The sequence below is a fragment of the Chiloscyllium plagiosum genome, chromosome 12 (genome assembly GCF_004010195.1).
Source record: "Chiloscyllium plagiosum isolate BGI_BamShark_2017 chromosome 12, ASM401019v2, whole genome shotgun sequence".
Classification (NCBI taxonomy): Eukaryota; Metazoa; Chordata; class Chondrichthyes; order Orectolobiformes; family Hemiscylliidae; genus Chiloscyllium; species Chiloscyllium plagiosum.
Genome location: NC_057721.1, coordinates 61,201,624 through 61,225,371, shown reverse-complemented (window position 1 = coordinate 61,225,371; position 23,748 = coordinate 61,201,624). Strand labels below are relative to the sequence as shown.

The 23,748-nt window shown below is 43.0% G+C and overlaps 1 protein-coding gene across 3 annotated transcripts in view; it reads left to right on the top strand.

Moving 5' to 3' along the window:
* Positions 1-23,748, top strand: part of brwd1 (bromodomain and WD repeat domain containing 1) — a 213,785-nt gene that overhangs the window by 120,909 nt on the left and 69,128 nt on the right. For all 3 annotated transcript variants that reach the window (XR_006313234.1, XM_043701210.1, XM_043701209.1), the window contains exons 22-24: positions 6,703-6,770; positions 10,812-10,992; positions 13,500-13,616. Coding sequence is in view for 2 of the 3 variants with exons in the window: in XM_043701210.1 (XP_043557145.1) it covers positions 6,703-6,770; positions 10,812-10,992; positions 13,500-13,616 (366 nt within the window). In the remaining variant the exon portion in view is untranslated. The remainder of the gene's footprint in view (positions 1-6,702; positions 6,771-10,811; positions 10,993-13,499; positions 13,617-23,748) is intronic.

Sequence of the window (23,748 nt, the reverse complement as noted above, 5' to 3'; positions counted from 1 at the left end):
CCAAATTCCAAGATAATGTGATCTTGGTGACCTTGGTTTTATTGATACCAATCAATGAAAGTAGACTGGCAGGTGCAACAAGCAATTAGCAAAGTCGATGGTATATTGGCTTTCACTGCAAGAGAATTTGAATTAGAAGTAGTGATGTCTTAATGCCACTATACAAGGTTTTGAGAGATCACATCTTGAGAATTGCTTCTGGTTTTAGTTACCCTATGTAAGAAAATGTATACTTGCTACAGAGGGAGTGCAGTGGAGGGTTCACTGTGCTGATGGGCAGGACTGTCCTATGAGAAAAGTTGGTTCAACTGGGCCTTTATTCATTAGAGTTGAAAAGGAAAGAGGGGATCTGATTGAAACATATGAAGTTCAAATGGGCTGACAGACAAGATGCAGAGACGGTGCTTTCCCTGTTTGGGGAGCCTAGAATCAGGAATCACAGTCTCAGAATATGGGATAGACCATTTAAGACAGAGATGAAGAAAAATGTCTTGACTCAGAGGGTAGTTAACCTGTGGAATTGTCAAATCCAGAAAGTTTTAGAGGCCAAATCACTGAATATATTCAAGAAAGAGATTAAAATGTGTATATTCTTTAGGCATTGAGGTATAGGAAGAAAACAGGAATATAGTATTGAAATAGAAGATTAGCCATATCATATTGAATAATGGAATAGGCTCAATGGGCTGAATGGCCGCCATCTCCTTGTTTTTTTGTTTATGACTGGACAAGTCAAATTACCAAGTGAAATCTGGATGGAAAAATTTATTTTCATTTCCTAAGTATGATAGTTAGTCACTGAGAACATATTTGTAAGAGCTGCAGGTTTTCTTGAGTATCAGAACAGAAGTTTGTCACAAAAGAAATGAGAAAAATAGAATATAGAAGACAGTTAGAAAGATCTCTGAATATGTAGCACAAAGAAATTTTAAATTGTTTTCTAACACATTCCATCACAGAACGAAAGGGAAATAACATCCCTATCTCAACACCTCAAGTTTGTACTTAACTGACTCCTTATAATTTAGAGGTCTGTACGAGAAAAGGCTGTTTGGTCCATCAAACCTGCCGTGGTTAAAACCAATCACCTCTAACTATTCTAATCACATTTACCTGTGATTGGTCTATAGCATTGTATACCTTGCCATTGCAAATGTCCATGTTAAAGGTTATGAGGGTTTCTGCCTCTCACCATTCTGGCAGGCAAAGAGTTCCGGATTTCCTCTGGGTGGAAGGAAATTTTCCTCCTATCTCTTTGAAGCGTCCTGCCCCTTGGTCATTGGGCCCTTCAAGGGGAAAAGGTTCTTCCTATCTACTGTTGACATCACTGGATTGGTCTTCGCAGTGGAGGAAACTAATAACTTGCCAGTAATTGACAAAGAGACGAAGGTAGGTGAGGACCTGGAAACAACCATTGTTATGGAAGAGTTAGTGTTGGGCAAACTAATGGAACTAAGGATAGACAAGTCTCCTGGTCCTGATGGAATGCAACCTGGGGTACTAAAAGAGATGGCGGGAGAAATAGCAAGTGTACTCGTAGTAATTTTCTAAAATTCGTTGGACTGTGGAGCAGTCCCAGCAGATTGGAAAACAGCAAATGTAACATCACTGTTTAAGAAGGGAGGTAAACAAATGATGGGGAATTATAGACTGGTTAGCTTAACCTCTGTAGTGGGGAAGATGCTTGAGCCTATTATCAAGGAAGAAATAGCAAAGCATCTTGATAAAAATTGCCCCATTAGACAGACACAGCATGGGTTCATGAAGGGCAGGTCTTGCTTAACAAATCTTTTGTAATTCTATGAAGGCATGGCAAGTAAGGTGGGCAACGGGACCCAGTAGATGTGGTGTCCCTAGATTTCCAAAAGGTCTTCGAGAAGGTGCCACACAAGAGGCTGTTGCATAAGATAAGGATGCATGGCTTTACGGGTAAATTATTAGCATGATAGAGAATTAGGTGACTAACAGGAAGCAAAGAGTGGGGATAAATGAGTGCTATTCTGGCTGGCAATCAGTGACTTAGTGGTGTGCCACATGGATCGGTGTTGAGACCACAATTATTCACAATTTATATAGATAATTTGGAGTTGGGGACCACGTGCAGTGTGTCAAAATTTGCAAATGACACTGAGTGGCAGAGCAAAGTCTGTGAAACTTTGCAGAGGAATACAAATACTTTGAGTGGGCCAATGTCCAGCAGGTGGAGTGCAATGCTAATAAATGTGAAGTTATCCATTTTGGTAGGAGTAACAGTAAAAAGGATTATTACTTGAATAGTAAAAAGTTGCAGCATGCTGCTATGTAGAGGGACCTAGGTGTCCTTGTGCACGAATCACAGAATCACCACCTCAGAACTTCCTGCCTGTCCGCCTAACTCTGTATTATCGGCAAACTTTGCCCCCAGTCTCCTCATCCAGATCATTAATATATAAAATGAACAGCTGCAGCCCCAAAACTGAACCCTGCGAGACACCACTTATCACTAGCTGCCATTTGAGAAAGAACCTTTTGTCCCAACTCTGTGCCTTCTGCCAGACAGCCAATCCTCAATCCATTCAGAAAGATCATCAATACCCATAATCATCATCTTAGGTGCCACGTATGACTCCAACCTGCAGCGACGATGGAGTCCCATTGATTTCTATTTTGTGAGAGCTCCTTGTTGCTGCACTTGGTCAAATGTGGCCTTGATGCCAAGGACTGTCCTTCTCGCCTCACCTCTGGCGTTCACAGCAAAGAAACCAATCAGTAAGTTTGTGGGTGTTATGTAAATTTGGGGGTAATAAAGTTGAGAAGGGTACAGACTGGCTGATCAGATGATCTGATCAGTGGCAAATAGAATTCAATCTGGATAAGTGTGAAAAGATATACTTAGGCAAGGGATTGCATGATGAACAGTAGAACCCTGGGAAGCACCAAGGATCAGAAGGATCTTGATGTGCGTACCCACCGGCCCTTTAAGGTAGTGGTACAGGTAGGTTAAGTGGTTAAGATAGCATACTTCCTTTTATTAACCAAAGAATAGAGCTTAAGAGCAGGGAAATTGTGTTGGACTGTATGAAAAGTTGATTAGGTCACAGCTAGAGTACTGTGTGCAGTACTGGAATCCACATATAGGAGGAATGTGACTGCACTGGAGAGGGTGCAGAAAAGATTGACCAGGATGATGCATGGGCAGTACAATTTTAGTTAAGAGAATCTGATAAACTGTTTTTTTTTTTTTGGCTTGGAGCAGAGGGGACTGAGGGTAGATATGATTAAGATGTATAAGATTGAGGTGCATATAAGAACATAACATAAGAACTAGAAGCAGGAGTTGGAGTAGGCCGTTTGACCTTTGAGTGGGCTCCGCCATTAAATAAGATCATGGCTGATCTTTTCAGGGACTCAGAACCATTTACCCATGCTCTCACCATATCCCTTAATTCCTTTATTGTTTAAAAAAAATCTATCTTAGCTTTAAGGAGGAGGTGGGGAGGCTGCAGAAAGATTTCGACAGTTTAGGAAAGTTGTCCAAGAAATGGCTCACTAGATTCAATGTGAACAAGTTTGAGGTCTTGCACTTTGAAAAAAGAAGGCAGGCGTGGACTGTTTTCTAATCGGTGAGAAAATTCATAAAGCCAAAGTACAAAGAAATCTGGGAGTGCTAGTCCAGGATTCTGTCAAGGTTGACTTGCAGGTTGAGTCCATGGTTAAGAAAGCAAATATAATGTTATTATTTATCTCAAGAGGGTTGGAATGTAAAAGCAGCATGTGCTATAAAGCTCTAGGTAGGCCCCATTTAGAATACTGTGTCCAATTCTGGACCCCACATCTCAGGAAGGGCATACTTGCACTGGAGCGTGTCCAGTGGAGATTCACATGGATGATCCCTGGAATGGTAGGCCTAACATACAATGAACGGATGAGGATCCTGGGATTGTATTCATTAGAGTTTAGAAGGTTGAGGGGAGACTCAATGCGCCAAATGGTCTGTCTTCCACTCGTATGTCTTATGGTCTTCATCTCCGCTCCAGACATCTCTGCAGGCCCCACCTGTCCGGAAGCTCCTACAGTGTTTAAGTTTGACAGCATCCAGGGCAAAACAGGGCTTTTGATTGGCGCCGCATTCATTCTGTCCTCCATCAACACTCAGTAACAACAATGCATGCTATCTATAAGATGCCCTACAGAAATTCAGCAAAGGTTCTTAGACAGCACCTTCCAAACCCATTATCACTATCATCCAGAAGGACAAGGACAACACCACCTGCAGTTTCCCCGACAAGCCACTCACCATCCTGACTTGGACACATATTGCCATTTCTTCAATGTCATTGGGTGAAATTCCTGGAATTACCTGCCGAGTAGCATTGTGAGACTACCTACAGCATGTGGACTGCAGCAGTTCAAGAAGGGCGCTCAGCACTACCATCTCGTGTGCAACAAGTACTGGCCCAGCCAGCACTGCCTATGTCCGTAAATGAATTTTTTTAAAACTGGAAACAATTTGAGTCCTTTCCAAGTCAACCAATATGAACATGTCACAATTCTTAAAACCTAAACCACCTTCATTCTAATAATCTATAGATTTCTGACTAGACTCTCCTGGTTTGGAAGATTTACAGATGAAACCCTTTCTACTAATGTGACTGCTTCCCTGAATTCCTCCGATAAACCAAACTTGCTTCTAAAAGGAATCATGGGTCTTCTGGACTGACGTTTGAATAATGTTCTACTATTGACCTCAGTGTTGATGCTGCTTGTCATGAACTCCCCATGTAAACAGCTTTCAGTAAACATCTTTCCGTGAACCCCACAGGGGCCTGCGGTGACCCTCTCTGATAAATGCTGGATTTGGTCCCTGTTCACAAAGGACTCTCTGACCTTTTTTATTCCCCCGAGTGAAAATCTTCCACAGTAGTGGCCAGCACCCACCTGGCTCAATTTGTAAGCCAATACCTAAAAATATTAATATGAATTGTACACATTTAATTACAATTATCCACCTTTCTGTATAGTAACTTATCTAATGCTTTCTTAAAATTGTTAAACTGAAACTGCTTGTAATCAGGTTGATTTGATGAAGGTGAGGGAATTTTTTTAATACCTGGGGCTAGATATTAGATTTCCTGCTAGGTATGTTTTCAGCAAAGGGGTCTGTATGAGAGTGTGGAACTCAGCTCACCACCTTCCAACGCACACCTGAGCTCAGCCCTATTATATGGATGGTACCGCTATGTAAGTTAATAGTTAAAAGTCAATTGAGCTTGTTGGAAGCTCAGCACCCTGCTTTGTTACAGTATGCATATCATAATATGAATGTTATGCATTTGGGTGGAATTGGGCAACCTGTTTCTTTTCTTACCAGTTTTGAGTGCAGAAAGAAAGACGAATGCTACCTTCAGAGGGTGTCCATCATACATCCAAATGCCCCATTCCTTATTCCCTGAACAGATGTCAAAATTATCTCCACAAGCCCACTGCACCCACCACCACCACATAACTACCAATAAATTTGCGAAACCTTTTCTCCATCTAATGCCCCTTGCTTATGTTGGTCTGAGATCTATTTGGACCCCTCATCCTAGGGCTGCTTGCAGTCCCAGTTGCAACCACTACAGAGCTCAGGTGCAGCTGAAGTTATTGGTTATTGAGGTTGGCTAGCAGCTCAGGAGGGTAAAACTTCCTGCTACTGAGAGGTGAATGGCTCCCGATCCACTAATTCAGCCCTGCCTGCAGCACCTTATGACTGCGAGACAGGTTTGTTCTGAGTCTATTGTCTTGTTGCCAGCTTTGTTTTTGGGGATGGGGTCATGTGAGCTATCTCCCTAGTAGATTTTTTCCCCTCGTGTGTATAGGTTTAACTCATAATTAAGTCAGTGAAACTGCTAAAGCTGTTAGTGGGTAGCAACAAGAGAGCTTGGATGTGGTGGCTCAGTGGTTAGTGATGTTGCCTCACAGCACAAGGAACCTAGCTTTGATTTCAGCCTTGGGTGTCTGCGTGGAGTTGGATCATTCTCCCGTTTGTGCATAGGTTTCCTTAAGGTGCTCCAGCTTCCTCCCATAGTTCAAAGATATACAGCAACAAAAACAAATTGCTGGAAAAACTAGGCAGGTATGGCAGCATCTGTGCAAAGAAATAGACAATAGGTGCAGGGGTAGGCCCTGCGGCCATTCGAGGCAGCAGCACCATTCATTATGATCATGGCTGATCATCCACAATCAGTATCCTGTTCCTGCTTTATCCCCATAACCCTTGATTCCACTCAGAATCAGTTCTGAGAAAGATTTACTAGAACCAGATGTTAACTCTGCTTTCTCTTCGGATGCTGCTAGACCTGCAGAGTTTTTCTAGTAATTTCTGTTTGTGATTTCCAGCATCTGCAGTTCTTTGGGTTTTTTGTTTACCAAAGATGTGCAGGTTAGGTGGATTGGTCATGCTAATTTGTCTGTAATGTCCAGGGTTGTGTGGGTCGGTGGGTTAGCTATGGTAAATGCGGAATTACGGAGATAGGATAGGGGAGAATGGGATGCTCTTTGGAATGTTGGTGTAGACTTTGGGCTGAGTGAACTCTATCTGTACTGTAGGGATTCTATAATTCTGTGGTCCTATTAGAGCTTTGGCATCTTGGGAGATTTAGGTGATAAAATTTAAACAAATTTTCAAATTTACATTGAAATAATGAAGCAATATTTATAAATGTGTCTCTTTAATTACAGGAAACTAATTCAGCAGAGGGCAGTGGCGGCTCTTCAGAGGAATGGCAGAGTGAAACTAACAGCTCAAGGTAAGGCAACTGCTTCGCTGTATTTTTTAAGTACACTTTTGTCTTTTAGGTGTACAGCGGAAACTCGATTATCCAAACAAGATGAGTGGGCATTATTTCGTTCGGATAATCGATTATTCGGAAAATCGATTAAATGCCTTTCCTCTAGAGCTCGGAGTTTTAAAGTCTGCTCTCCATTCATGAGACAAGGCAGCACACAGTGGACGAGACTCCACCCCCCGTCGCCCACGCCCCCGTCCAACACAGCCCCCTAAAAAAAAACAAAACTCGCAAGTCCCCGCCCCGGACCGACCCCGTCCCGTGCCCCCTCTCCAGCACAAAGCGTGCGAGCTCCTGATCCCAACGCAGACACTTCCATCCCAGGCCCCTCTCTGGGGCAGGGTATCCAGACTGCACACCAACAGCAAGATTGCTGTTGCTGCAGCTGCCTTTGTGGGGTCAGTCTCCAAATAGTGCACAAACACAACTTCTTACTGCAAATTTTTGACAGGTTCCACATTTGCCCTGCACAGGATAATTTTTGGAGAAATTATTCCTGAGAAGGAAGCGGGGTGGGGTTAGGATACACCCCTCTGTACAACTCCAGGGAAAGTGTGGGGGGTGGGGGGAGAGAGAGGGCGGGAGGTCAGTCTTTTGGAGATTGTGCCTGTTTAATCACTATAAACAAAAGACGCAATCACTTGGAAACACGTCTTTGATGTAATGTTTCTATCGGGACCTCGAGATCTCCTTCGGATAATCTGATTTTTGGATAATTGGTATTCAAATAATTGAGGTTCCCCTGTGCATCTATTTGTGTTGACAACAGGATTAACTACTTCAAAATTTACAAAAGAAGTGAACTGCTGAAGAAGGGTCACTGGACTTGAAATGTGAAGTCTGCTGTCTCATCACAGATGCTGCCAGATGTGCTGAGTTTTCCCAGCAATTTCTGTGTTTGTTTCAATTATATTTTTGTCTCTTTGTGGAATTGTGGGCTTTGCTGGCTACAATAGCATACATTGTCCATCCATAGCTGACCTTAAGATGGCGGTGAGTTGCTGCCTTGCAGTATTGCAGATCTTGACTGCATCTGTTTCAAATGTTCAGGATTGGCATTGGAATCAAGAATGTACTGCAATGTCACCAAACACAAAGATTAAAAAAAGTTTTTGCACCCTGATTACTTCTGTATAGATGCTGCTTTATGTGGACATCCTTTGTGACCATGTACTACTTGTATTAAATTATATGTTTAACATTGTAAAACACCTGCTGTGCTTCAATAGATTTAGCAAATAAAGCTCACATTAAGTTACTTAGTCATGTTAGAACATACAGCCAAATATTTAATGAGAGATAGCCAGCTTCTGCAGAGTACCTTAAAGGAGGATAAGCAGTGGAGAGGTTTAGGGAGGAAATTCCAGAACTTAAGATGTAGGGAATTGATGGCATAGCTGCAGTGGTGGCATATTAAATTTGGGGATGTGCAAGAGGGCAGAATTCAAATTGCACAAAGATCTTGAACGTCTGTAGTACTGAATGAGGTATCGAAAGTAAAGATGGGAAAACGATGGTGAAATTTGAAAACAAGAACAAGATTTTAAAATTGAGATGTGGAGACACAGGTGCATTTGTGAAAAATAAGATTTGGCAGCAGACATTTGAAAGAATTTTGATTTACAGAAGAAAGTAGATAGGAAGCTACGAGAGTGATTCAGTAACTCCAGGTTTGTGGCATATGGTTATAAATCCTGATAGCTATTTTTCTATTTAATCTCTTCGCATTAATCAAAGACATTTGGCGGCTGGCCTACTAAAGTAAAACAGGAAGACTTGCATTTATATTGTTTTTCACCGCCAAATATGTCCCATATGCTTTAGAGTCAATTAAGCACTTTTGAAATGCAGTCTCTGTTGTAATCTAGGAAAGTTGACAGCAAATTTGCATATGAAAATCTCGCACTAATGGAAATCTGATAATAAACAGTGGACTTTTTGTTTTGATAATGTTGATTGAGTGTGAACTATTAACCAGGAAATTGTGCATAACTCAAGCAGAAAATGCTGGAAAGCTCTCTCAGCTTATGCATTTGTGTAGAGTGTTCACATTTCAGGCACATGACCTCATAAGACTTGGGAAGAGTTAAGGATGTAATAAGTTTTGAACAAAGGATGGATGGGAAAATCACAAAAGGAAGGTTTGTAATTTGGTGGATAACAGGAAGCTTGGTCTATGACAGATTGGGCCAACTAGGTCGTATTTTATAGAGTTTTGAAGATTGAGAAGTGATTTCATTGAAGTCGATAAAATGCGTGAAGGGTTTAGGTAGGATAAATGCAGATAAGCTGTTTTCTCCTGTTTGGGGAGTCTAGAACCAAGGGTCATAATTTAAACATAAAGTGGATGCCATTTAGGACTAAGAGCAAGAGAAATTGTTTTAACTCTGACAGTTGAGAATCTTTGGGATTCTGTACCGAAGAAGGATGTGGAAGTTTCACCTTTGAGAATGTTTAACATAGCGGCTAATATGTTTCTGATTAATAATGGCATGAAGGGTTTGGAAGATAGTATTGGTTAGAGATACTGAAGTAGTTGATTATTCAGTTTTATTTGGCTAAGCTGACTTGATGGGCTAAATATCATACTCTTGTCTGTGTTTCGAAAAGATTAGTCCTTCAGGTCTGAAGTGAATGGAGATGGGGCAACAAAGAAACAGATGATGTGACATTAGTCGGTGTGCTGATAACTGAAAGAACAAACTTAAATGAGCAAAAGACAGGAAATAAATATAAGTTTGTCTGAAATTAGGTGGTTTCCTTATGCTTACAGTGAACCCTAGTGTAACAGTGTCGTAGACTGAAGGCAAGTATCAGAGTGAAAACAAGGTGAAAAATTAAAATGATAAGCCACTGGAAGCTGTGATTTATGCTGGCAGACAGAATGGAAGTGTTCCACATAGTCAGCCAGTTGGCACTTGTTATCCCCAGATGTGTTAACAGTGAATGCAGTTGACTAAATCAAAAGAAGTTTGTGTAAATTGCTGCTTTACCTGGAAAGGCTTTTGGACCAAAGATGATGCAAAGAGAGGAGGTGAAAAGGTAGCTGTTGCATCTCCTTTGTTTACCTGGAAAAGTGCCAGGGGAAAAGGATAGAGCATTCAAGGTTTACTGAGGAGTGGACCAAGGTATCGCAGAAGGAAACATCCCTTCAACATGTTTTTTGATGGTAATAACTCATTCTGTGGAATAGTGTCATGGGATCTTTTACATCCAGCTGAGAGGACAGACTGGTTAAAGGTCTCATTCAAAAAGACTGTTCTTTTCAATAGTTTTTAATTATGAGTCCAACTTTCTAAATATATGTATGCCATTGTACCCACCTATATATTTGCTAATATTAAAGCTATCTTGTTCGGTGTGGGACCCATACCCATATCTGGATTTACCTGTAATCTTTACTACCTAAGAGTACTAAGAGTGCATATCTGTGAATTTGAAGATAATACCTCTTCCACATTGCTGGTATACTTGGAGGAGAGTGTATTTGCTGGAAATGTGGAAGATAACATGCTTGGAATGCAGACTTGTTCTCAAAATATGTATCCTCTTTATAACAGTATCCATCAACTGACCCAACCAGCCCTTATTGTTGAAAACATGTTTTTGTGCTGGACTTATTGACTATGTTCAGGTCAAAACAATCTATTAGATTAGTGCAAATCCTGAGGCTTTATTGGTGTCCAAGTACAATTTATGTACAACATTCTGACCACTTTGCCATGTGCAAATAATTACATGGTTTATCTTGGACTTGTAAATCTAGGAAGTTTGGAAGACGTGTATCAGTAGGAACGTGTAAGATATATACACATACAAAAAAGATGACTGTTCATATATATGTGTAAGTGTTCAAGGAAATTTGTGTTTCATTATAGCAAAAAGATATTACAAGAAATAAACTATTTCTTCTCTGACATGGATGGAAGTTGAATTTGTTCTTATTTGCAATTTCCGTTCTAGCTATGAATGGGAGATGAATTAGTTTTTATTTGTGTTCAGTGATTCTTCAAGTGAATATTCAGATTGGACAGCAAATGCAGGAATTAATCTTCAGCCACCCAAAAGACCAACCAGACGGCGAGTTCCACTCATTATGAGCAGCTCAGAAGATGAACAAGATGATAAAGTTAAAGCATCATGGAATCAAAAGTTGAAGAAACCTAAAGGAAGACCACGGAAGGTAGTTGTAACTTACATGTTTTGTTTTGTGTTGGGACATGCTATTACAGTCAGGTCCCTACTTTTGCCTGTCATAATTCTTAGCCACCTGACACTTGCTCAGATTTTGCATGACAAATAATTAACTTGGTTAAGATTCCGAAGTGCAATCATGCCCCTGGAATCTTCATTGAGAGATCCAATTTTTTAGGATTTGTTCACCGCTTTCACCTGAACACAGCTGCACTGTTGTTATAGGAGCGAAATATTACACGTTGCAAACCTGAAGTAAGAGCAAAACATTTTAAATGCTCAGGTGTTTTCATATTTGTGGAGAGGGAAAGCCTGTTTGGATTTCAGGTAAATGACCCTTCATTAGAATAAGCTGAGACAAAGATTTCTGCTGAAGATCATCACCCGGAAACATAAACTCTGTTTCTCTATGGATGAAGGTTTGTGATTGAGCTGGAAGTTTTGTTTTCAGACGTTTCATCGCCATACTGAGTAACATCATCATTGAGGAGAAAGTGAGGTCTGCAGATGCTGGAGATCAAAGTTGAAACTTTATTGCTGGAACAGCACAGCAGGTCAGGCAGCATCCAGGGAACAGGAGATTCGACGTTTCGGGCACAGGCCCTTCTTCAGGAATGAAGAAGGGCCTGTGCCCGAAACGTCGAATCTCCTGTTCCCTGGATGCTGCCTGACCTGCTGTGCTGTTCCAGCAATAAAGTTTCAACATCATCATTGAGCCTTGGATGAAGCACTGGTGGCATGGCCTGCTTTCTATTTGTGTTTAGGTTTCCTTGGGTTGGTGATGTCATTTCTGGTGGTGACGTCATTTCTTGTGATGCCATTTCCAGTTCTTTTTCTCAGAGTGGTAAATGGGATCCAAGTCAATGTGTTTGTTGTTAGAGTTTTGGTTGGAATGCCATGCTTCTAGCAATTCTCATGTGTGTCTCTGTTTGGCTCATCCTAGGATGGATGTGTTGTCCTGGTCAAAGTGGTGTCCTTCCTCATCTATATGTAAGGATACGAGTGAGAGAGGGTCATATCTTTTTGTGGCTAGTTGATATTCATGTATCCTGGTGGCTAGTTTTCTGCTTGTTTGTCAAAAGTAATGTTTGTTACAGTTCTCGCAAGGTATTTTTAAAATGATATTAGTTTTGCTTGTTGTCTGTATCAGGTCTTTCAAGTTCATAAGCAGCTGTTTTAGCGTGTTGGTGGGTTTGTGGGCTACCATAAGAGGTCTGAGTTGTCTAGCAATCATTTCTGAGATGTCGTTGATGTAGGGGAGAGTGGCTGACCAAATACTGACCTACAGAAGCAATCATCCCAACATCCAGAAATGAAGCTGCATTAGAATATTGTTTTAACAAGCCACCACACACTGCAGCAAAGAGGAAATACTCAGAGCAGAGAAAAATCCTATACAGTATATTCAAAAAGAACGGGTACCCAATGAACACAGTCCACTGATTTCTCAGCAACAAACCCCAACAAGCAGATCACACGTCCAGAAACCCTAGCCATCTTCCCTACATCAAAGACTTCTCGGAAATGACTGCCAGACAACTCAGACCTCTTGGTTTCGTGGTAGCCCACAAATCCATCAACTCGCTAAAACAACAGCTAATGAACTTGAAAGACCTGATCCAGACAACAAGCAAAACAAACATCATTTACAAGGACTTGCAAGGACTGTATCAAACACAACATTGGACAGACACGCTGAAAACTAGCCACCAGGATACATGGACATCAACTAGCCACAAAAAGACATGACCCACTCTCACTAATATGCTTACATACAGATGAGGAAGGACACTACTTTGACTGGGACAACATATCCATCCGAGGACAAGCCAAAGAGAGACGTATGAGAATTGCTAGAAGCATGGCATTCCAACCGGAACTCTATCAACAAACTGTGTGGATCCCATTTACCATGTCCTGAGAAAAACAACCGGCAATGACATCACCACAGGAAATAACTTCTCTGCAGGAAATAGCATCACCAACTCAAGGAAACCTAAACCCACAAATAGAAGGCAGGCGGTGCCACCAATGCTTCATCCAGAGGCTCACTGATATTGTTACCTAGTGTGGCAACAAAACGTCTGAAAACAAACCTTCCAGTTCAGTGAGCAAACCTACATCCAGAACCTCAAGCGAGCTACAAAACTTCTCAAAACCCACTCTGTTTCTCTATGCGCAGAAGATGCTTTGTGTGCTTAGTACTTTTGGGATCTTCTGATTTTCTTATCCAGTCCTCTCAATGAGGCTATTTGGATGGAATGAGTTATACAACAGTTGAAAATGGCTAGCATTCATAAAGTCTTAAATTTGATCATCTAAATCCTTTCTCAGTTAATAGCGACATAACCAGCGTCTGCTTTGTAATGCCATACTAATGCATGGTATGTTATAATTCGTGTGAAAACTGCTTTCAACATATAAACATTTTTAAGTTGGGGAGAGAATAGTTTTGTTGTGTGCATTACGTAATTTTGTTTCTCTATTGCAATGTAGAGACCAAATCCTGTGCCAACTGGAGAAGGTACAATTTCAGAGGAATGGCATCCCCCAAAGTGGATCACAGATACTGTACCACGCAGGTCACCGTATGTTCCACAGATGGGTGATGAGGTAAGAAAACTGGCATTCAGTTACAAACAGTAGTGCACCAGGAATTCTATGCATGATATGCTATCACAAAGTTTGTACTTTAGGAAATGTCCATAGTTTAAACAAAGTAATTTTATGAAGATTCTTTTGGTTTATGCAAAAATAACTAAATCTTACTGTGTGGAGTAAAAGATCAATATTGTCCGTAACCCCAATCTTGAACTGATACTTCTGCAATTTTGTTTGGGTTTTCCCTGATTATTCAACATATTGAGAGTAATTTTTACTGATGCCACACTTAATTGCCATATTTTTAATACTGAGTTCAAATTCACAGAGCTAATGGGGAAATTTTACCTTTCATTTCACTCTCTTTACCTGTATATTTATCTATCTTTGTATATTACTTTGTGTCCTTGCAAATTCTAATTATTCATTGGTTATTTGTGTTTCTAGAATATCTTGCATTTTTTCTATATTCCTTCCATTTTGCTATCTGATTTTTCCAAAATGTACACCATTCTTTGTAATTAGTCCTGCTGTCAATTGTGAATTCATTGTAGAAATATTCAACTTATTTAATAGATTATGGAAGCATGTACTGTTTATCTTTATGGAATGGGAGTGTCACTGGGAAGGCCAGCATGAGTGTCCCATTCCTAATTGCCCTTGGACTGAGCCGCCAACTTGGCTATTGTGGGGTGGGGCAAAAGCAATATCAAGAGTCAACCATTTACTGTGAATTTCGAGTCACAAATAGGCCAAATGGAGGCAGGATGAGAGATCATAGATTTATTTGCCTCAAGGTTATTGGTGAAACAGAGTGGATTTTACAAGAACTAATGGTAACTGTACAACTTATAGATACCACTAGTAGTATTTTAGTAGTCCAGCTCAATTAATTGAATAGAAATTCCACTAGCATTAGCCTGAGCCCCTCTATTAGTCCAGTGATGTTGCCATTACCCCTACTATCTCCCCTGATTTACAGCATGAAGAAGATTTTCAACCCATTGTATCTGTGGCGACTGGAAAAAAAAATTAGCCATCCTAGTCCTACATTTAAAATTTTGGTCCACAGCCTGGAAGGTTACAGCATTTCAAGTGCTATCAAATAGTTCTTAAATGCATCGAGTGTTGTTTAAGAGGCATATAGGCAGGGAATAGATGGATTGTGATCATGTGCAGGCAGATGAGATTAGTTTAGAATTGCATCAGGATTAATACAGATATAGTGGGCAAAGGGCATGTTCCTGTGCCATCAAGTTAGACATTCTCTATGATCTTTCAGGTAGTGAGTTCCAGACCCCAAATGCCCTGGCTGAATATATCTTGTTTACAGCTCCTCTAATCCTTCTGCCAATTCTGTTTCAATACATGCCCTCCAGTTGTTGCTGTCTCTGTTAAGGGAAGCTGAATTTTTTAATACACCCTATCTATGCCCTTCAGAGTTTTATGAATGTCAACAACCATCTCCCAGGTTTTTCTGTTCCAAAGAAAATAATAATCCAACCCTATTAGATCTTTACCCATAGTTTAAAATCTCAATTTCTGGGGACATTCTTGAATATTTCCTGTGCATCCTCTCCATTTTCCTAATTCCTTGAATTCAGAGAACCAAACAAAACTTTGGACTCTCATCGTGGCCTAACTGGTGGTGTATACAGTTCTAATATAATCTCCCTGCTCTTCTGTTGACTGAGGCATAGAATAAATTAAAGTATGATTAAAACCAATGATTAAATTCATTTTTAATTGTTGGAAAAGTACAAATATACAACTCAGGAACAAGAACAGTCTATTTGGTTCTCGAGCCTGCTCTGGCATTCAATACGTTCAAGGCTGATCTGATTGTAACTTCAAATCCATGCTCCTGCACAACCTTGATAACCTTTCAACTCCTTGCTTAACAAAAATGTATCTCCTCTGCCTTTAATGTGTTCGAAGACTCTGCCTGCACCACCTTTCAGGAAGAGAGTTTCCAAGACTTAAAAAGCTCTGAGAAAAGATTTCACCCAATCTGGTGACCCCTGAAACAGTAATCTTTCATTTTGAATTCTCCCAAATGAGGAAATTCCTTTTCCAAATCTACCCTGAAGAGAGCCTTGAGTTGGAGTTGACAACCACCTGATGAAAGAGCAGCGCTCTGAATGCTAGTGCTTCCAAATAAACCCGTTGGACTATAACCTAGTGTTGTGTGATTTTTAACTTTGGAGACCCTTGAGGATTTTTTATGTATCAATCAAGATGCCTCTTTCTTTTCTGAACTCATATGGATACAAGCCTTGCCTGTTCAATCCTTCCTCATAAGCCAACCTGTCCCTTCCAGCAATTGGTGTAGTAAAGCTTCTCTGAATTGTCTCCAATACATTTAATCCTTCCATAAGACCATTGGTGATCAGTATTGTGTTACAGGCCTCCAAATATGATCTCCTCAGTGCACTGTATAACTGGAACATAAACTCACTATTTTGGCATTCACTTCCCTCCACACTATTAGCATTCCTAATTTCTTGCTGTACTTGTACGAAGCTCAAGCAATTAATACACACTAGGTCACCTCTGCATTCCAGAGTTCTGCTGTTAGGTTCTTTTCCCAAGGTTTCACACACGAGATGCAATTTGCACACACCAACTGCTGCAAGCAGTTCAAGTTTATTAAAGCTTGTACAAACTAGGTGACCCTTCTGACACACTTCGCAGGCATGCAAAGTTGAGTTAGAAGAGAGACCTTGAACAAAGAAAACACATCACCTTTATACAGGTCAATTGGTAATGTTAACCAATACTCTGGCCACTCCACCCCCATAATCTCGTGACCCCAGGTACAGTTGTAGGATGAGATCATCCTCTGAGATAATGCAACTGTAAATGCCTTAATCCTGGGGAATCCTTATGCAGACAATTTCCTGACTCTGTGATTCCCCAAGACAATGTAGGTGTGATATGTCCTAGCTTTGGGATGGCCCTGCAATTGAACTCTGGCTCTGCTACTTCCCCAGGCAAGGTAGGTGTGATAGGCAAGGTCGGTGGGGAAGATCACTCAAGTGAACCTGATTGGCTGGGGGTTGGTAGGAAAGTATTTCTGAATGGAAGGGGCTAAATTATAGTTTACTTCGATAATAGTAGAGGGAGTAGTGGAAAATGACTGTCTAAATGGAGTAGGAATCATCCACATTCCTGCATGACTGTTGTCCCCATCTACTTCTAGAATGTTCAATCAGTGCAGTTTGACCCATTACTATTATGTTAATGTTCAGAGAGATATTCCAGTTTAATCTTTCAACATTACATTCCTCCCTTTTATCATTCCATGATAACTCCCCTAAATGGGGGCTGAGAAGGGTCTTAGCAGCTCATTCATAATGATCCCACAGCCAGTGTTTAAACGTCATTGAGACGCTACATACAGTGAGTAGGATAGCAAAATTTAGTAGCCCGTGAAGCAAATAGAATTCCCAGGATCCCCCAAACAGCCAACCGAGCCAGTCTTGTACATTCTGAGGGCTATGTCTGAAATCATCTAACTGGTGCTGAATGGACTGAATGGCATGTGGTATGTTGTATGATTCGCCCGTAACATGGGTAATGCATTTATTTCCCACAATTACACAGACACCTCTTTGGGCCAGTAAATCATCAACGGCATATCTGGTCTGTTGTGCATAGAGCCTTTGTTCTGCCAATTCGTGATTAACTATATTTAGTCCCCTTACGGTACTGTTTCCGAGAATGGCCAACCCACAAATGAGGTAATTTCTGTTCTTTGCCATGATCGTTCTGCCGATTCTCCCCCAGGGCCTCTATCCTGCGGCAGGTAGGGGCATTTTGTGGTCACAGGACAGTGAGTGGTCCTACTGTCCCGATAGCAAATAAGACGGGGAGAGTCGGAGTGGCCGTTGTTAAGCTCCTTTTGAAAACAAACACAAACTCTCTTTTGGCCTGGTGGCATTGAATTGCTGTGTGGCTGTCAGCTGCAAACTGCATGTACTGCCAGCTATTGTCCTGGCTGGAGTTTCCCCCAATCTGATCAGCTGGTAATCAGAAAAAGGGTATGACTAAAAGGCTGAGTTGACCTGGATACCATTGCAATGCTGTCCTGCAATAACATTTAAGCATTTTTGCTCATCCTAAGTGCAGGCCTGGCAATGCCTGCGGGCACATTGATGCTTGGAACAAGAGGCATTCATGGGGACCAAAGCAGAGGCACAACCTCACCCCCGTCCTGAGAAGCAAAGCGGATTTTCTCATGGTATCGTGAGGAATAGTACCTTCTCTTTCCCAGGCTCCCGTGTAGTTGGGGGACTGAGTGTTAGTTGAATTTATCAGCTTTACTCACCGACCTGAAGCCATCCTTCTAAGCCTCCCGCTCTGGCCTACACAGGGGGTGTCTGAGGTATCTACTGTGTACAGATTAAGAGGATCCCACCCAGGAATGCCAACAAACAATGCATCTACTGACTGGGTGAGTGGGTAACATACAGTCCGATTACTATGCAAACGCGAATATGATTCTTATAAAACAAGTTGTCCTCTAGGCCATATGCTTCAATGGCGGCTGTGGCGCCATAGACTGCGAGTACAGTTGTCAGGCTGTTTGAGGGAACCGTTGTTTGCAGTCACTTAAATGGACCCACTTGCTTTGTCCTTGGACTTTGGCATAGTCGGCGTTCGTAGGAGCACCTGGTTCGGTCCTTTCCACCTGTGTCTGAGCTTGGGGCTGTCCCAGGTTTTGGTCAGCACAAGCTCTCCTATCTGTAGGGTGGGAAGTTCGTTCAGATCGTTTGAATCCTGGTTCACTGCTTGTGGTGGTGATCGAAAGGCGTTCCTGACCTGTGAATGAAGGAACTTTAGAGACGAGGTTAGCTGAGAAAGAATGCCTGCATTTCCTCTCCCATAATATTTAGATCTATGCAGGTGGGTGGGTTTGTGTCTGCATCCCAAGGGGTCCAACTGGGTCTGTCGTAGATTATCTCAGTAGCCGACAGCCCAGTGGTCGAGTGTGGGGTAATCCTCATGTGATACATGGGCCAAAGGCAAGACCTTCAACCAGGCCTATTTCATGTGTTAGCTTAGTCAAGGCCTCCTGACACAGAGTGCGAACACCCATGTGTCTTCCATATCTGCTTTGCTGAATCAGGGGCGTCCCCCTGTAAATGCTGCACCATGACAACGTCTTGAATGCCGTTTTGTTTATGAAGCAGATTTTCACTTGGATGCCTGCCAGTTAATAGTGGACACGATTGAATTGCGAGCCCTTGCCGCCTCCATGGAGGCTTGGTCAGCTCTGGCATGCCATGGCTGACACCTGTATTGTCCGAGAGATGGGCAGCATATTTGAGTATGGCCAATTGTTTGGGGAGGAGAATCGCTTTAAGGAGATTTTGGGCATACACTGTGTTGTGAATAGGGGTGCCTGAAGAGGTCAGGAATCTTCACTGGGACCGAAGCTGGCCAAAGTCGTGGGCCACCCCATACGTGTATCGTGAATCTGTGTAGAGATTGACCGTTTTCCCTGTGGCTGGGACACAGGCTTATGTCAGCGTGAAGAGTTCTGTTTTCTGAGTGGAAACTGGGGGGTTGAGAGAGGCTGCTTCTAATGTGTCCCTGAGGGTTACGATTGCATATTGTGAAAGAGGCACTCCCAAGGGTGATATTGATGAATTGCCATCTACAAAGTGGGTTAAATCCGATGTGGGCAATGGAGTGTCTGAGAGGTCTGGTCAGGGGGTTGTCAAGGAGTGGTTGTGCAAAAGGCAGTCATGGGGTTGCTCAGGAAGCTCATTTGGAGGGACACTGAGGAAAGTCGCCTGGTTAATGATCGAGCAGTAGGAGAAGGTCATGAGGGGGTTGTTAATGGCCGAGTCGAGCCTGTGTAAGGTGTTGGGTTTGGTGGGAAGTCAGGAGGGCTACAATTGCGGGTGATGAATAGACGGTCAAGGGTTTCTGGAGGGTTATATTAGACACGGCTGTCACAAGGGAATAGATAGCCAGCAGAATTTGAGAACAAAGTGGAAAGCCTGTGGCGACAAGGTCAAGGCAAATTGAGTAATAGGCTACTGGCCTCTTGCGAGCTGCATAGGTCTGGGCTAAAACAGCGGTCTGCTAGGATACTGGCATAGAGCTGGAGTGTCTGTCACACAGTGACCTTCCGAGGATTAGAGCACTGGCCTGGGATGTTTTTAATTAATTGAAAGCTGACTTCTGGGCTTCCACTAAGGTGAAAGTCCTTGAGGGCGTATGAGAGGCTAAAAGGGTTAGCTACTTGGTAAGTAACATAACATTGGGGAGCTTATGCCGGCAGTAGTTTACCAAACCTAAATAAGCACGCATTTGCTCATGGGTGAAGGGATTGCTAGGATGGACACGTTGCACTCCAGGGTCAACTACCATTCTGAAACGTTGAGCAATGTCCTGGAATGTAACTTGGCGCTGGGCGTGCTGAATCTTGTTGGATGGTATAACTTATCCCAAGAGTGGTGGTGTTTAGGAGATGGTTGGTATCTGCAATGTTAGCAGATTCTGAGGGGCTAGCTAGGAGAAAGTCATCCACATACTGAACGACTGTGGAACCGTCAGCTGCCGGTGCAGTACCTGGGAGAATAAAGTGGGCGAATGGGCAGATCCCTGGGGCAAGTGCGTCCATGGGTACTGCTGACCCTTAAAGGTGAAAGTAAACTAATACTGAGATTCCGCTGCCAGGGGGAGAGGAAAGAAGGCATGCTGCAGGTCATCTATGGTGAAAACACAGGTGCTGGCAGAGATATTGCTGAGAATAGTTGCAGGGTTCAGCACGACCAGGTGTAGAGGCTGCCTATCCTGTCCAGTTGACCACTAAGGTGCATAGAGCTGGGTGAGAGCCCAAACCTGTATTGGCGAGCACAGGAGGTTTCAAGTGTTGAGGCAATGGCGTCAGTATCAATCATGAAGGGGATTTCTTTACCCAAAACAATTAAGCGGATTACTGGTTCATACTTTGGGTCTTTAGTGAGGGCAGGATAAATCAGAAGGGAGGTTAATCAGGCTGGGAAGGGGATAGCCCACCACGGGGTCGAGGGCGACTGTAGTAGTTGCAGAAAGGGGATGGAGGGTGTAAGGGGAATAATGAAAAGGTGCACTGGAGGAGCCATTCAGGTGAATGGCACATGTGTGGTCATATCCATTGACCCACCCTGGGAACAATGGTGGGGTTCCATCGGGTGGTATCTAAGGGTGTCAGGACCTGCAACAGGGACATTAGAATGAACCTTTGTGAGGGGCCATGCTTCGCTGTATCATTTTATGCTTGGAACGTAGCCTGTTTTGGGTCTTCAGGACTATGCCAGTAATAAGTGAGCGCCCTTCTCATTTGTGGACGGGTGTTATCTGGCCAATCCATATTGTTGTTCTAATAGCAGTAGCTACACCCTCCAGGATACATTGTAGCAGTAGGGCATTCAACTGGGGTGAGGGATTTCCTGCATTATAAGCGGTGTCCCCTGCGTAAGTGGAGTATGTGGAGCAAAACCAATCCTAAAAGTCTGAACCGGCAGCCTCCTGCTTTGGGCAGCTCCAGTACCCTAGTTACATCTACAGGTGGTTGCAGGGTTCTCTGGAGAGCACCCTAATCGTTTGGATTTGGTCCCTGGGGAACGGCTCTGGAAAAGGCCTACCAATCGTTGTAACTCCCTGACTGGGTTTTCCACCTAAAACCCTCACTTGGGGTCAAAGTCTTGCAGCACAGACTGAAGAGGCCCTGAGGTGTGTGTGGGATTTCCAGGAGGTGTAGTGGCCTCTTCCGCTGCACCAGGGTTTGGGTTAGGCACTGTCCAGGTAGGGAATTGTCTCTGTTTGCATTTATGGGCAGCGTTGCTGTTTCTGTTTCGGTTAGGCAGGCTGGGGTAAGCTGTTCCATCTGCGACCTTTCTGGGCCAGTCCTTGCTGTCGAGGTCATATTAGTGGGGCCTGTCACGTTTGCTACCACTGTCTGTGTTGGAGTTATAGGACAATGTACCCTGTTCTCTGTGAGTCTGAAAAAGTGTTTAATTGCATCCTGATAGCGATTGGGTCAGCGACGCTTTCAGGAGCTTGATTCTGGTCAGAAAGTGGAGGCTCAGAACTTTGCTGTTGCCGAGGGATAGAGTGCGGGGGGACAGGTGGCACTGAAGGATACGGTGGGGGGGGTGGTTGTGGGCTGGTAGGTTGAGGTGGTATTGTCATGTCGCTAGCAGGGATAGTCAGGTGCAGCAACCAATGTGGGGGCACAGGCTAGCTGGGATTTGCCAATCCTCCTGCTCATCAATGTCCTCAATTTGGAACAACATCAGCAGACCAGACATGTCTGGAGGTGCCTCCGTTTTGCACTCGGCCGGTAGCTGGGTTTGGCATTTTAATCCTAGATCGTTAGTCTGTCGAATGGTTCTTAGCTTTTCTTGGTTTCTTGTATTTAGATCATAGTCTTTGCGCTGAGTCTTCAACAGTCGCCAAGGCTTAGGGTCACCCTCGTTATCACATAATCTAATTGCTCTCTGGCACGTGTTGCTCTACTTAGATTTGTCTTTTAATTCCTCAGCTGCTTTTCGCTATGCAGTTATTCAAGTTTTCCACTGAGTGCCCATATTGCGCTTCCAGGTTGCCTCTTCAGCCTTTAAACATTTCCCTATGTCCCACGTCCCTCCTAGTGGCCAGATTTGATTGCCCAGTTTCTTATTTAAGCATCCTGAGAGATTTCCTGAGTCGTTCCTTATTCTTAGGATCATCCCGGCATAATCGATACAAAGGGGTTACAGCTCCTGACTTAGCTAACGCTTGCCCCGTGTTGTTATATTCGTTTCTCTAGCTGACTTCTATGCAATTGTAATGGTAGCCTCTGCACCCACTTCAGATTCCTGACCATCGCGTGGGGGATTTCCCTGCTTAACAACTGGTCCAAGGCAAGGTGCTGAGACAGACACAGTGACTCCGCTTTACTTGGTGTGTGTATCCCAGGGCTCTGAACTCCCGGATTCCTAGGGTACTCTAACTCTGATTTAACCCTAGTTTGTGCAAAGTGACTCATTGGTGTGCGAGTTACTTCAAAGATTCTGTCACCACCGAGTCCCAGGAGATGGTAGAGAGCGAGAGATCAAAGTGAAGCTTACCTTATCGGCCCATCTGTCTCACGCAACCAACACTGAGGATTGCTTAGTCAGTCTGCCTGGCAGCTCTGTGTATGTTGGAATCTCACCGCTACGACCATATGTTAGGTTCTTTGCCCGAGGTTTCGCACACGATGTGCAATTCGCAAACACCAACTTCTGCAAGCAGTTCAAATTTATTAAAGCTTGTACAAGAGCGCAAGGTGGCCTTTGTGTGGAGCCACAGAAAATGGGGGAGATACTAAATGAATATTTTGCATCAGTATTTACTGTGGAAAAGGATATGGAAGATATAAACAATAGGAAAATAGATGGTGACATCTTGCAAAATGTCCAGATTACAGAGGAGGAAGTGCTGGAGTTCTTGAAACGGTTAAAGGTGGATAAATCCCCAGGACCTGATCAGGTGTACCCGAGAACTCTGAGAAGCTAGAGGAATGATTGCTGGGTCTCTTGCTGAGATGTTTGCATCTCAGGTGAGGTGCCGGAAGACTGGAGGTTGGCAAACGTGGTGTAAAGAGGGCAGTAAAGACAAGCCAGAAAACTATAGACCGGTGAGCCTGACCTCTGGTGGGCAGGTTGTTGGAGGGAATCCTGAGGGACAGGATGTAGATGCATTTGGAAAGGCAAGGACTGATTAGAGATAGTCAACATGGCTTTGTGTATGGTAAATCTATGTCTCACAAACTTGATTGAGTTTTTTGAAGAAGTAACAAAGAGGATTGATGAGGGCAGAGCAATAGATGTGATTTATATGGACTTCAGTAAGGTGTTCGAAAAGATTCCCCTTAGGAGACTGATGAGCAAGGTAAGATCTCATGGAATACAGGGAGAACTAGCCATTTGGATACAGGACTGGCTCAAAGGTAGAAGACAGTGGTGGTGGACGGTTGTTTTTCAGACTGGAGGCCTGTGACCAGTGGAGTGCCACAAGGATCGGTGCTGGGTCCTCTACTTTTTGTCATTTACATAAATGATTTGGATGCGAGCATAAGAGGTACAGTTAGTAAGTTTGCAGATGACACCAAAATTGGAGG